The 14,130-nt window shown below is 40.6% G+C and overlaps 1 protein-coding gene across 1 annotated transcript in view; it reads right to left on the minus strand.

Annotated features, from left to right (window-relative positions):
- Etfa (electron transfer flavoprotein subunit alpha) overlaps positions 1-14,130 on the minus strand; it is a 63,665-nt gene that overhangs the window by 7,551 nt on the left and 41,984 nt on the right. The window contains exon 10 of the mRNA XM_052760945.1: positions 2,339-2,404. Coding sequence (XP_052616905.1) covers positions 2,339-2,404 — 66 coding nt within the window. The remainder of the gene's footprint in view (positions 1-2,338; positions 2,405-14,130) is intronic.

Raw genomic sequence — 14,130 nt, forward strand, 5'->3', positions numbered from 1 at the left:
ACCTGTCATTGTATCTTGAGAAATCGACTGGCATTATTTTGATGTAGTCTGGCTTAGAATAAAGGCTTCAGAACATGTCTAATTCCCCTAGCAGGGCTCCTGAAAGGGACAGTAGAACATGTCAGAATAACAGATTGAAGCTCAGTGTGGCCTTGATGTTGGCCAGCTCAGAGACAATACATGAGTTTCACATGTGAGTTTCAAATTCAGACTTGTGAGGACAAACATGCCTCACAGGCCCCAGTTTTCACTGATGCTTCTCTTCTGGGAAAGTGTACCCTGCTTCACAAGCTGGAAGCAGAGATTTATTTAATTGATGATGGTTAACGATTCTCCTGGAGGCCACCTAGTCAAACAGTTGACAGTTTAATCATCTGAAAGCTTTTTCATCCCACTACATAAAAGTTATTTTAAAAGAGTGAGCACATAACTATGGGCTAGGAACCACAATGATATTAAAAAGAGAGTGAATGGATATACTTTTCTGGATTACTAAAATAATATTCTTAAATTATCAACTGCAAAACTGCTATGATAAAGTCTTGCTTGCTCTCAATAGCTCCTTGTAAATTCAAGCTTTTCCTCCTCCTGTTTTAAATGCACACATTGTATTCAACCATATCACTATGTATATAGTTCAGTATACTGACTAATTTGCTACAATAATACAATCTCATATTCACCTACACTATCATGCTAATTTAAAAAAAACAGCAGTTCATAGTCAATGTGATTATCAGATTTAAGCCATTCTAACACCTCATTTTAGGATTTTTTTGTTTTTTGTTTTTCAAGACAGGGTTTCTCTGTGTAGCTTTGGAGCCTGGAACTCACTCTATAGCCCAGACCGGCCTCGAACTCACAAAGATCCGCCTGCCTCTGCCTCCCGAGTGCTGGGATTAAAGGTGTGCATCACCACCGCCCAGCTCATTTTAGAATTTAATAAAAATTACCAATAGAAATCATTGGCTCCCCATAAAAGACATAGTTAATAGTAGTTAATACTTTTTCTTCTGCAACTTTTTTTTTTTTTTTTTTTGAGCCAAGGTCTTTAAACCAGGCTAGCTTTGAACTGATTATTTTTCCTGCCTTAGCCTCCATGGTGGTGGGAATGAAGGTGTGCGTCACCACATCTGCTGGGTTACTTTTTACTCACTTAGTCACTTAATTACGTATCTGCTGACTGGGTGAAGAGATGTCACCATTGAAGTTTATTCTCACAGATTATTCCCCAGCTGTGGTCTCCATATTCCAGCTGTTCCTGGCTTGCTTAGACATACACTATCAAGTCTGCTTTGTTTCCTGCAGCAACTAGTCATGTTGCCAGGTGAGGGGAATTTTCCCCAGGATCTTCTTGGCACACATAATCTTTTATTTTAGAGAAGCAGTATTTTAAACACATCTGAAATGGTCTAGCTAAAAATGTATTTTAAGCTTCTGGTACTGGACTGGTTGTGTGTGCGTGTGCGTGTGTGTTAATGCATAAGTCACATTTTCCCCACTGGCACTGCTGTTTTCAGAGTTTTGTAAAGAGACCTGCCATCCAACTGTGAAATCTGCCTGGGTCTGAACCAATTCATTTAGAAGCTATAAGGACATAGTGCATGTATTTCTTCAAGTTAGAACTTAAGCCTGTTAAAAGTTTTATTATCTTTTATATCCAGCTTCCATCTGAATGGATAAATGCAGGGTTTCAGATGCATCTCTGCCTTCATGAAAGATAAGTTCATAATTCAAACTGTACATTATTATGCATGAGTTAATATGTCATACTCTGAAATATATGTTCAGAGTTATTACAGAGGCCTTGCAAATGTAGTCCAAGCAGTAAGTTAAAATCAAGTATTTTGACTACACAGTGCACCTTCAACAATTTCAAAGGTATTAAGATTGCCTAATACTCTAACCCAACACGTGTCAGTCACACATTGCTAACAACCCAGAAGAGGGTAGTTCTAATAGGTCACCAAGTAAAGATGACAAGAGAATCAGGGACCAGAACCTTATTAAGTTGCTTAAGCCTCACATCTTCCACCCAGATTGTCAGAGCTAAAATGGATACTGGTGATTATCTAACACCTACATTTGGGAGACAAAGAAACTGAAGTATGGGCAGACAGGGCCCAGCACACAGTAAGGTCGCCTTAAGGTTCAGCTGTGCCTTGGGACAAGCTGCCCTTCCCCACTAACAGTACACCTCAGGCAGGGCATAGCAGCTTCAATCTCTCAGTTCCCAGATGTATGTTAATGTGAAGTGTTCAAGTACACACTCTAGCTGCATGTATACAGAAATGTGAAAGCTTTTCCTCTTAGCTCTCTAATTACTGCACATAATTACCTTGCTGTCCTTCATCCCAGCTAAATGTTGGATGGCTCCAGATATTCCAACAGCAATATAAAGTTCCTGAAACAAGAGACCACATTATTAATATGCATTTATATTATATAACACTTTTGAGGCAGAGTCTCAGGTATCCCAGGCTGTCTCAAACTTACTACCTAGCTGGGGATGACTCTAAAATTCTAATCCTTTTGCCTCTACTTCCCAAGTGCTGATATTACAGGCATCCACCACCACATCTAGTTTATAGAGAGCTGTAACTGAACGTAGGTCTTGTGCATGCTAGGCTAGCACTCTGCCAACTATGTGCTACATCTCCAGCCCTATACAATACAAACTGTATACCATTAGCAATATAAGTCTTAGGCAAAAGATATGTAAAATGAATTTCCCAACATGCACCACTTAAGTCATGCTTTTCTTAGCCAATTTTTGTACCACAGTTCTCTTTTTCTAGTGAGTTCCTATAGTAGTGATGGTATAAAAATACATATACACACACTGAACAGTTACAATGCACCAAACACTGCTCGGCATCTCACAGCAACCATCCCAGTTTCATTCTGGCACCTATGGCACTCACGTGGGTATCATTGTGCAACTCACATATTTTGTATCTACAAGCACACATTGTAATATTAACATATAAACACACATTCAAACATATTAAAATAGTTTTTTTTTGCTTGTTTGCCTTCTCACAAAAGGATATTTGTGAAAATGGTAATTAGGATCTACTAAATTTCCTATTTATAAAGATCAGGAATACAAATTAGTGTCAAGTATGTGTATGTTCATAGACAGATGGACGAATGGATGGGTGTTCACACACACACACGCACGCACGCACGCACGCACGCACGCACGCACGCACGCACGCACGCGCGCACACCCCTTGCTGAATAATAAAAAGGAACAAATTTCCTGAAAGCATTGGGTGAGGCTCCCACATGGGCATTTCTGGGTGATGGCATCTGCACACCTTCCACACAATCTGCCCCCAGTAATTAGAAGGAAAGCATAGCCAACTACTGTTCTATCTCCTTATCTAAAAATTTTAAAGTACCAATGTTTGAAAATTAAAACTACCATCATGGAAGAGTGATTTAACAAGCACTTAATTACAAGAGCTTAGCTGCTCCATTTTGTCTACTCAGTATAATTAAAACTTCAACTGAGAACCTTTTCCCACCCATAAACTAGCATGCCCTGGCTTGGGTGGGAGGGGCACTGACCATGTAACTAGAGCATCACTACTTTTGGGTGAGTAACATGCCAAAACACTGGAGGTGGCTCTGCCATGCTTACTTTTGTTACAAGGCAGACACTTCAGAGACACTGGTAGCATCAGGTGGTCTCACCTTGTTTTTTCTATTGCTTACGATCTCATTTAACTGCTCACTATATCAGACATATACAGTCTGACATAGCTAGGATATGAGCCCTCCAGTGTTATGATATTTCATAAAACCTAGGCGTACATGGACATGCATAGGTCATTTTCCCTCTGGTGGGTCTTAGTCTACTGGTGCTCTTTCAGCAGCCTCCAGAGTACTCTCAAGAAGAGCCAGAACTGAATACCATAAGCAGAGAGATCCTTCAACTCTGGTGCAGCCCCTCTAGTACATTGGTAGCATAACCATGAGCCTTCTCTTTAAGAGCATAAAGTGTCCAACTGCTTTCAGAATAGCACAGTGCCTCTATGTAACCTGAAAGCAATTTTGTCTCCATAGTGAGTTAATCAAGTTAAAAGAAGCTGAGCTTGTTTTCTGAACCACTTGTACTAGTCTTGCCCCAAGTTATTTATTTATTTATTTATCTATTTATTTATCTATTTATTTATTTAGCTTTGCGCCTTTCCTGGAACTCACTCTGTAGCCCAGGCTGGTCTCGAACTCACAGAGATCCACCTGGCTCTGCCTCCCAAGTGCTGGGATTAAAGGCATGCGCCACCACGGCCCGGCAACCCAAGTTATTTTTATATGGAGACCATTACTATCAGTTGTGAACAAAACTGTAGCGTCAATATGCTATGGGAGCTGTGCCTCCTTTTCTCTAGCCTGCAGATAGTAAGAGCTATGTGCCTTAAAGATTATGTGTTAGGATGTGTTTACTACCACAGATAGTAAAGGTGACTAGCTAATACATGTTCGGTCCTGAATACACCAGTACTTGCACAGCTGAATTACAGTGTGATAACACACCCAGCTGATGCAATGATGTTAAAATTATTCAGACAGAAAATGTCTCACTAGTCACTCTTCCTGATCACTCTTCTATGCAGATTCTCAAAGCAAGCATTGGAAAAGATCAATAGTCTTATAAATGAGTTTTTCTGACATACATGTCTGCATTAAAATTCAACACATCTTAAAAGCTCCATCTGTAGCATGAAATGCTAATAAAAATGTTAGTTCATTCTGGCAATAAATATGAGCATAATATAAATAAGTCTACTTTGAACTTCTGCATCCTTCAAATGAATCCCATTGCTTTTTATCATAAATGTACCAAGGAGACAACAGAATGTTGTCAATCCAAAGCCAATCCAAAACAGGTGCTTCAGGCTATCTATGACCAACATCAACAGCCCAAGGGATCCACCTGACCAATAGACTTCATTTTGTTGTCTAAAAGTACAAAAATAAGATCTTAAGAAAGAGAGTTGGGGATTTGGGCTGCTGTGCTGAGGCCCATGGCTCTCAGGCAGGAAGAGAAGCTTTCTTCTTCCTTTTAAAAAACATGTTCAGGCAATTAGACTAATATCCTAGGATGCTTCCTCTGGCTTCAGAAAGCATTTTTCTGTATTTCAATAATAATAATTAGTATGTACAAAACTCTACAGATGCTAATTTATGGAGCACTTCAGATAACTACTTCACAGCACAAGGCAATCCCTGCCCTGAGGCACTTTCCTTCTAAATCAGTGAAATAACTGGGAGAGAAAATGAGAGACATTGAAGGGAAGAACAGCAATTAAGGGTTCAAAAAGAGGTGGGATTAGAGACAGAAACAGACACTGGGAGAAGGAGGTGGCATCTTGAAGCTAATCCTAGGGGCTTTAATAAACGTAGGAAGAGAAAAGGAAAAGGGAGAGGGAGAAGGGAAGGAGGGAATGAAGGAGAGAGGAAAGAGGAGGGAGGGAGGGAGGGAGGGAGGGAGGGAGGGAGGGAGGGAGGGAGGGAGGGAGGGAGGGAGGACATGAATGCAAAACCAGATCTACCACACAGAGGGTAGCAGTATGGGTTGTTTACTCTGCAGGGAACAAGTAAAGCCACAGGAGAGAAGGGCCAAAGTGATGTGTGAGAGAGAGATGGCACCAATAAACCTGACCCAAAGAAAGCACTAATTCTTTTACTTTTCCCAAATGCTAAACAAAACCCAAAACAAAACCTAGGGGCTGAGGACTTACAGTGGACTGTGAGTCAAACACCAAGTCTCCGGATGCTGCTCACAAATGTGCTAGAGCACTGCTGGGGTCAATAACCCAGGCTCTGGAGACTGTTCAGATCAGAATCCATTTTTTTTTTTTTTGGTTTTTCGAGACAGGGTTTCTCTGTGTAGCTTTGCGCCTTTCCTGGAACTCACTTGGTAGTCCAGGCTGGCCTCGAACTCACAGAGATCCGCCTGGCTCTGCCTCCCGAGTGCTGGGATTAAAGGCGTGCGCCACCACCGCCCGGCCAGAATCCATTATTTAACCTCTCTATGCCCCTGTCATTTACTTGTCTCAAAACTAGGATCATAACAATTCCTACTTCTTAGGATTATTGTTGAGGTTTCAGTCTTTAGCACAGTACCTGGTTTCCCAATACACAATGATCTCTCACAGTCTGAAATCTGTTCAAACCTTAATTCTCCAATCTCACTGGCGAACTGGGTGGAATACCCTAGGGGGGGCCCCTCAGGACTACCGTGTACAAGGTGCACTGATCAACTCTGGAGAAAAGCAACATTTATGTCAGTCACTATTAATCTACATTTTTATTACAATAGCTTTCCAACAGATGGAAGCTCAGGAACTTGAGAAAAGGGTACTTTAGAATTCAAAGGGGCAGCCATAATGCCTTGTGATGCAAATAATAAAATGTATAAATGTACCAGAATAGGAAAGAGTTCAGTGGCAATGGTTAGCTGACTTTTCTCTACTTTATGTGTGCATGTGTGTGCTGCACAGCCTAGAGGCTAACACTGGGTATCTTCTTCAATCCTTCTTCCCTTTAGTTTTTGAGACAGGGTCTCTCATTGAACTTGGCTGGGCTGGCTGGCCAGCAAGCCCCAGGGATCATCCTATCTCACCTCCTCAGCACTGGCATTACAGGTATACAATGTTTCACACGGCTTATTTTCTGTTATAAATATATTTTAATTCATCCCCTGGGAATCCAATAGAATCATATAATGTATTTTGATCACATCCACCCTACTCCCCCATACCCTCCCAACCACATGTTCTCTTTTTTAAAAACACAGAGTCCAATTAGTGCTGCCTGCAGGACCATCTACAGGAGCCTGAAGAATTCTAATTCTCCACCCCCCAACTGTCATCAATTGCCAGTAGCTCCTCAGGTAGGGTGGGACTTGATGAACCCCTCCCCCACCCGTGCTGGAATTATCTTGTACAAGAACCCACAGCCACTGTGAATCCCTGAGTGCAACTGTCCTGTCATATCCCGAAAACACTGTTTTGTAGCAGTCTTCCCCAATCTCTGCCTCTAACAACCTTTCTGGCTCTTCTTCTGTGACGTTCCCTGAGCCTTGGAGACAGAAAGTATGACATAGATACATCTCATTTAGGAGTGAGCAATACAAAGTCATTTATTCTCTGCATTTTGAGCTGTTATGAGTCTCTGCTTTAACCACCATCCACTGCACAAAGTTTTTCTGATGAGGGCTGAGAGATGCACTATTCTATCAGTATGAAGGTTAAGTACTTAGAAATAATTTGATATGACATCCACTCAGTAATAACAGTAGTAGGTTTTCCTCCATGACCCATGACCTCCCTAGTCATGGGTTCTTGACCCACTTTACAGTATCAGGGCATGAGCTGTGTCTTGTGGAGTGGGCCTTAAAGTGGCTGATGATCCCCCTCCTCACCCCCTAACATTCATGACACTACTGTATACCAATGTGCGTATCTTGCCAGGCCAGTCATTATTATAGCTCACAGGTAGCTCACCAGAGAAGACTGTTGATGGTTTTTCTCCCGTCAGCCTGTATAGCACCCTCTAACACTATAAAAACTAGCCAGGAGGGAGGAAGCTTCTACATCAGCTTCTACCTTGATTTCTCCATGTCCTGTAACCCAACTATGTGTTGTCTTCCACATCAGGGTTGTACCATCAAGTTCTGGTAAGGAATCAAGAACAGTGGTAATAGCTTGAATGGTTTGGATATGTCAGGGGGAACTCTGACCAACAACTTGAAGGGGAGTATCTCATACCTGGCACTGGGGCCTTTACATGGATGCTGGGGCTTGAAATCAGGTCCTCACGCTTGCATAGCAAGCACTGTACCCACTGAACAATCTCCCCATTTTGGTCAGCAGCTGATTTTTCTACTGTAGATGTTGTTAGACCTTACAGGTCATATAAAGCAGACACACTGCCCTTGTCCTCAAGAAGCTTACCGTCTAACACCACAGCTTAAGCAAACTCATAATAAAGGAAAGGGGCAGAAAAGAATGTGACAGCTCTGGTCTCTTATGTAAACCTTCACTTCCTGATCCACCACTGAGAAGTACAAAGGCCTTTAGGAGCAGGAAGCAGATGGAGGGGCAGCGTTTTTACCTTTTACGTCTCTGTCCCTACTTTCTTAGTCCTTCAAGCAACACTCGCATTTTTATGGTTCTAACTCGATATACGTGAGGTTGACTGAAGGAGACCTTAGTACTTCCACAGAACTCTAACGACTCCAATGAACTCAATGTGGTCACTGTCCTCTGCAATGGTCTGGCTTCTTCAGGAAGTCAGTAGCACTAACATCAGTGATTGAGATGGCGAGCTGGAATTCTAAGGGATGTAATCTGAGCACTGCTTCTCCAGGGAGGCTGAGTGCAGGGGCTAAAGGGAAAGCTGTCTCTTCCTGACAACACTGATTGTAGCCTAACGTTATTAAGCCTAAAACAGAGATATTCAATATAGATATCTTGTAAGCCACATGTTTAAAATTTTTAGTCAGTCGTGTTATGGTAAAAGGAAACAGCTGAGACTAATTTTAATAATATAATCTCAATTTAGACTAACCACATTTCCAGTGGCCAAACCCACACATGGCTTACAAATCCAAAATAATCACAGAATAAACTACAGAGGAGCTTTTCATAAGCTCTAGGACACTGTGGGGTGTGGTCAAGAGACAGAACTAATGGCTGTTACTGGTTCTAAAAAGAAAGGCTAGCCATATACAGAAGGGCAGCAGCACAGTGGGAGTCAACAAGAGGCACCAGTGGAGTATCAATGAACCAACAGAAATGCACCAGAATTCTGATAGCAGGGACCACTGTGGGTAAACCAAAAGTGGGGAAAATCCTACTGGCTTCATATGGGAAGTTTACACTCTAAAAAGCAATTCTCCAACTAGTAAAATATATATATATATTCTAGAGGCACCTGAAGAATCTATCCTCAAAGCCTGATGCCCTCAAAATAAGGACCTAAAGCATCAAAAAAATTAACACAGAAATTTAAAAATATCTGGACTGGAACACCAAAAAGGGTACAGTATATCACAATGTGAGGGACTTGGCTACAGGAATGGACACAAATGTATTAGTCAGTTAAGTTAGACTGTTTGTCTAAGTTCCTAAACAGTGTTGCAAGGAAGTTGGGATGAACTTTGATGCAAATCCTTAACACTATACACACACACACACACACACACACACACACACACACACACACACACACACACACATATATATATATATAAAGCTGAAATTAGTTTATAAAACATGAACTCATGAAATCTTTTTTTTTTTTTTCTGGATCTGGGACAAAGTTCTGCCTGGAGCGAGCAACTTCAGATCTGCCTTACTTTAAACAACAGAGAATAGAGAGATTTAAACATTTACTTTTTTGTTTATATAAAATATGGATATGAGCAGAGTGGTTATATCTGGAGCATTCTGAGCAAAAAACTAATTTGGTATTGTTTCTACCCTAAAATTTAATCAGGTTTTAAATTTCTTTTCTACCAACAATCTCTCTCCAAATAAAGTGGAGGAAAGAACACGAAAAATTACATTTTGCCAAAGGAAAAAAATTAAAACACATCATATAAACAGTTCTTATTAAGTAAGTTCAGAGAGTCAATGCTATGCACTCAAGTACAAACTCCCCACCCACACTACCTGAGACAAAAGCTCTGCAGAGGGCAAACAACTTCAACCCTCTTTACTCAACAGCTACAGCAGAACCTACGCAGCAACTGTTACAGCTCAACAGAATAAAGGACACATGTCAGGTGAGGATAGAAGTGAATTCATCTCAGCAATAGCAAATGCCTCTTTGAGGAATAGATTGAACCATATTTTCTAATTACTGCAAGCATCCTATGCATTAACCTTGCTATATTTCATACTGCTGTTCATTTTAAAAAGCCAAACTATTTTCTCTGTTTGCCAAATTGTATTTAAGACTTCTTCTTGGAAGAGGCTCCAAAATGCAAAGACAACTAACTTTGGCTCTTTTCTCAAGCAGCCCTCTGCCTGTATGACAAAACTGTCGAGCAGGATTGTGGCTAAACTACACTTTGCATGAATGGAAGTTGGACTCAAGTCTGTCTTTAGCGCTGAAATTCTGTCTCATCCATAATTTTCCCATCAGGTTAACTCCTTGTACTGAGACTGCCTCAAGGCTGACCAGGATTCAAGACTGCATGCCAATCACATAAATGTGTTGCTGGTGACATGCCAGCACCCACACTGTTCTTTATATTATTTCATTGACCTACAATAACTTTACAAGAAAGGAACTATTCTCATTGTATGAAGAGAAAGCAGAGACTCGGGCAGGTTTACTGAGCTATCTGAAGTCACACACACCTAGTAAAAGGCAGGCTTTTTATTCCTAGCTTTATTGAGGTATTTTTGAAAAGTTATTTATGTGGAATATATGCAGTGTAACATCTTGGCATACGTGTGACTGTGTAATGTTTACCACAATCAGCCGGTTAGCACACTTACTGCCTCATATCATCACCCTTTCCTCCTTCTTTTTTTCAGATACTAAATACTTATGATTAACTCTCTTAGGGCCAGAGGTATAACTCAGTCATAGACACTTGCCTACATGTGCAACACCCTGAAATCCCTAGCACTGAAAAAGATTCTTTGTAATGTACTCTCAACAAATTTTAAGTATCTAACCTAGTATTAACTACAGTCACCATTATCATCTGGGTATCAGATCTCCAGAACTCATTGTCTTTGACAATGGAAACTTCATAACCTTTAGCTATGCTCTCCCCACTCATCCACCCCCAACAACCCCTCTCTACTCTCTCAAAAGGTAGGCACTTTTTCTACGATACCATGTATGACTAAAGGTGGTGACAGTACCATAATATGCTTCAAGTGAAGTCACCAGTCATCTGAAACTATAGCAAATAATACACCGACCATAGAGAAAATCCCTGGAACTTATGAGGTCAGATGAGACTAACCCGCAGAAGTGGCAAGACTGAAGTTACTGCTATCTTTATTGTTAATGATGCTTATTTAATTTATGAAACCTGTATTGAAAACTAGCCAATACTTTTTGGTTAACTATCAATGAAGTCAGTACCTGGTCTCAGACAGCTGCTGTGGATATCGTTCTATACAAATAAAACACTGACTGGCGAGTGGCCAGGCAGGAAGTATAGGCGGGACAAGGAGAGAGGAGAATTCTGGGAAGTGGAAGGCTGAGGGAGAGACCTGCCAGCCGCCTCCATGACAAGCAAGATGTAAGGTACCAGTAAGCCACAAGCCACGTGGCAATTTACAGATTAATAGAAATGAGTTAATTTAAGATAGAAGAAGTAGATAACAAGAAGCCTGCCACAGTCATACAGTTTATAAGTAATATAAGCGTCTGTGTGTTTATTTTATAAATGGGCTGTTGGACTGCCGGGGCTTGGTGGGACTGGAGAAAAAACTCTCCAGCTACAGACAGTCATTAAAGGGAAATGTCTAGAAGCAAAGCCAATGAGTGGGTACTTTGTTACTTAGTAGATGGACCTGGTGCTTATTAGGGAATATGTAGCTGTGGCTTCTCAGTCATAGGTTCTCCAAACCCCTAAATCTATCCATAGATAGAAATTCCCCATAGTCTTTTACAGCCTATTTTCTTTTCCAAGAGGCCCAGGGAACTGGCATCATCTTCACAAGCAGCCTACTTACAAAATGCTGAAAGCTGGTCATGAACTCACGACATCTATGCCACCACCTTCCAAGCTGCTGGGGTGATAACACCATGCCAGGCTCAAGGCTTTGAGTTTTATTTATCTTTATTTTTACTTTAAACTTGGATATGAAATGTATTATAATATATACTTTGAAAAACTAAATATAAACAAAAAAATAAATAAATTTTGCCATTGACCTTTTTAGTATTATTTTTAGTTACAGGTTTCAATTATACCGTATGTACAGGACCTAAGACAAGTTTTCCTTAAGGAAATGTTTTCACATTAAAATATGATTTAATTACTTTGCAATGAAATGGTTTTCCTTAACCTAGTTTGTTTCTATACTAATTCACATTTTTTTCCAATTTGGAGAATATACTTTTAGTATACCTAAAATGACAGAAAGTCAAGTATGACCTTGTACATTTGGCCAAATCTACTCATGTGGTTAATTCATATTGAAATGTCTGAATATAAGGCACAGAATACTTAGATAGAATACTAAGATACAAAATCAGGTCTATTATAAAGCTTTACAACTTAGGAAGTCACATATAAAGTTTATTTTGACCACCAAAATTATTATCAGCAAATATCTTAATGGATCCAAGTCAAAATATGCAATATTTTACTTATCTGTAGAATCTGAGAGCTGTAAAGGACCACTGTGTCATATATTTTAATCAATAAAATAAATCTAGGTTACAGGAAACAAAGCTGGCATTGGAACCCAAACCTCGACCTCCAAGCAGTAGTACTCTTCCCATTTACTAAACTATTTTCTCCCCAAACTTCTAGAAGCCAGGCTTTCTTTCTTTTCTTTTCTTTTGATTTTTCAGCCCAGAGTTTCTCTGTGTAGCCTTGGCTGTCCTGAAACTCAGAGATCTACATGCCTCTGCCTTCTGACTGCTGGGATTAAAGGTACACACCATCATGCCCAGCTAATAAAGGCTTTCTTGATACTTTATCTATCAATACTCAGGCAATTTCTATAAAATAGCACATAAGAGCTACAAAGCAACTGGAGGAAACAGTTTGGCAGTTTTGCAAAAGTTACACACAGTGCGACCCAGCACTTCCACTCTTAGGTCTAGATCTACAAGTAACAACAGAGAAGCAGAGGAAGAGAACCAACTCCACAAAGTTGCCCTCTGACCTCCACATACCAGTTGTGGTGTGTGCCCACATAAAACATCATATGCAGACAACAATAATAAATAATCCTTAAAAAGAAAGCTATCCCCTTGAAACCTTTATACAATTTTCCACCTTCAAAAAACTTAATTTGGGAAACGGGAGGGGGAGATGGCCCAGCAATTAAATCAGTTGCCTTACAAGCATTAGAAATAGTTTGGAGGGGCTAGAGAGATGGCTCAGTGGTTAAAAGCACTGGCTGCTCTTCTAGAGGTCCTGAGTTCAATTTCCAGCAACCACATGGTGGTTCACAACTGTCTACAATAGGATGTAATGCCCTCTGCTGGCAAGCAGAGCAGTCATACATAAAATATAAATAAATAAAACTTAAAAAAGCCGGGCGGTGGTGGCGCACGCCTTTAATCCCAGCACTCGGGAGGAAGAGCCAGGCGGATCTTTGTGAGTTCGAGGCCAGCCTGGTCTACAGAGTGAGATCCAGGAAAGGCGCAAAGCTACACAGAGAAACCCTGTCTGGGTGGGGTGGGGTTTTAAAAGAAGAAAGAAAGAGAGAGAGAGAGAGAGAGAGAGAGGGAGGGAGGGAGGGAGAAAGGGAAGGAAAGAAAGGAAGGAAGAAAGAAAGAAAGAAAGAAAGAAAGAAAGAAAGAAAGAAAGAAAGAAAGAAAGAAAGAAAGAAAGAAAGAAAGAAAGAAAGAAAGAAAGAAAGAAAGAAAGAAAGTTTGGATCTCTAAAAAGCCATGTAAATGCCAGATGGTCATGGTGGCCCACCTGTACTTTCAGCCCTGGGGAGACAGAGGCAGGGATCCGCAGAACAAGCAAGGTACTGGGACTAGCCTCACACACAAGCTCTGGATTTGATTGGGAGATTCTGTTTCAATGAATAAGGTAAAAGAGTTATTGAGAATAATTTCTGACACCAACTTTAGGCCTCGATGAGCACTTGTATCTACACACACGTGCCCCCTCTCCCCTAAACATATATACATGCAAAATAGAAAAAGAAAAAAAAAAAAACTTAATGTGGTCCATGGCTCAGAGGAAAAGCAATTGCCACACAAGCCTGACAACCTAAGTTCAAACCCCATGCCCCAAGTAAGGCGAAAGGAAAGAAAAAATCCACAAAGTTGTCCTCTGACCTCCATATGTACACCATGGCACATACAAACCAACACTCAGACAATAATTACAAAGCTGAATTCTAGAATCTCTGGTTTTAATATCCTTTGAAACTTCACATACAATAACAA

The sequence above is a fragment of the Peromyscus californicus genome, unplaced genomic scaffold (assembly GCF_007827085.1).
Source record: "Peromyscus californicus insignis strain IS unplaced genomic scaffold, ASM782708v3 Scaffold_11__1_contigs__length_118956290, whole genome shotgun sequence".
Lineage (NCBI taxonomy): Eukaryota > Metazoa > Chordata > Mammalia > Rodentia > Cricetidae > Peromyscus > Peromyscus californicus.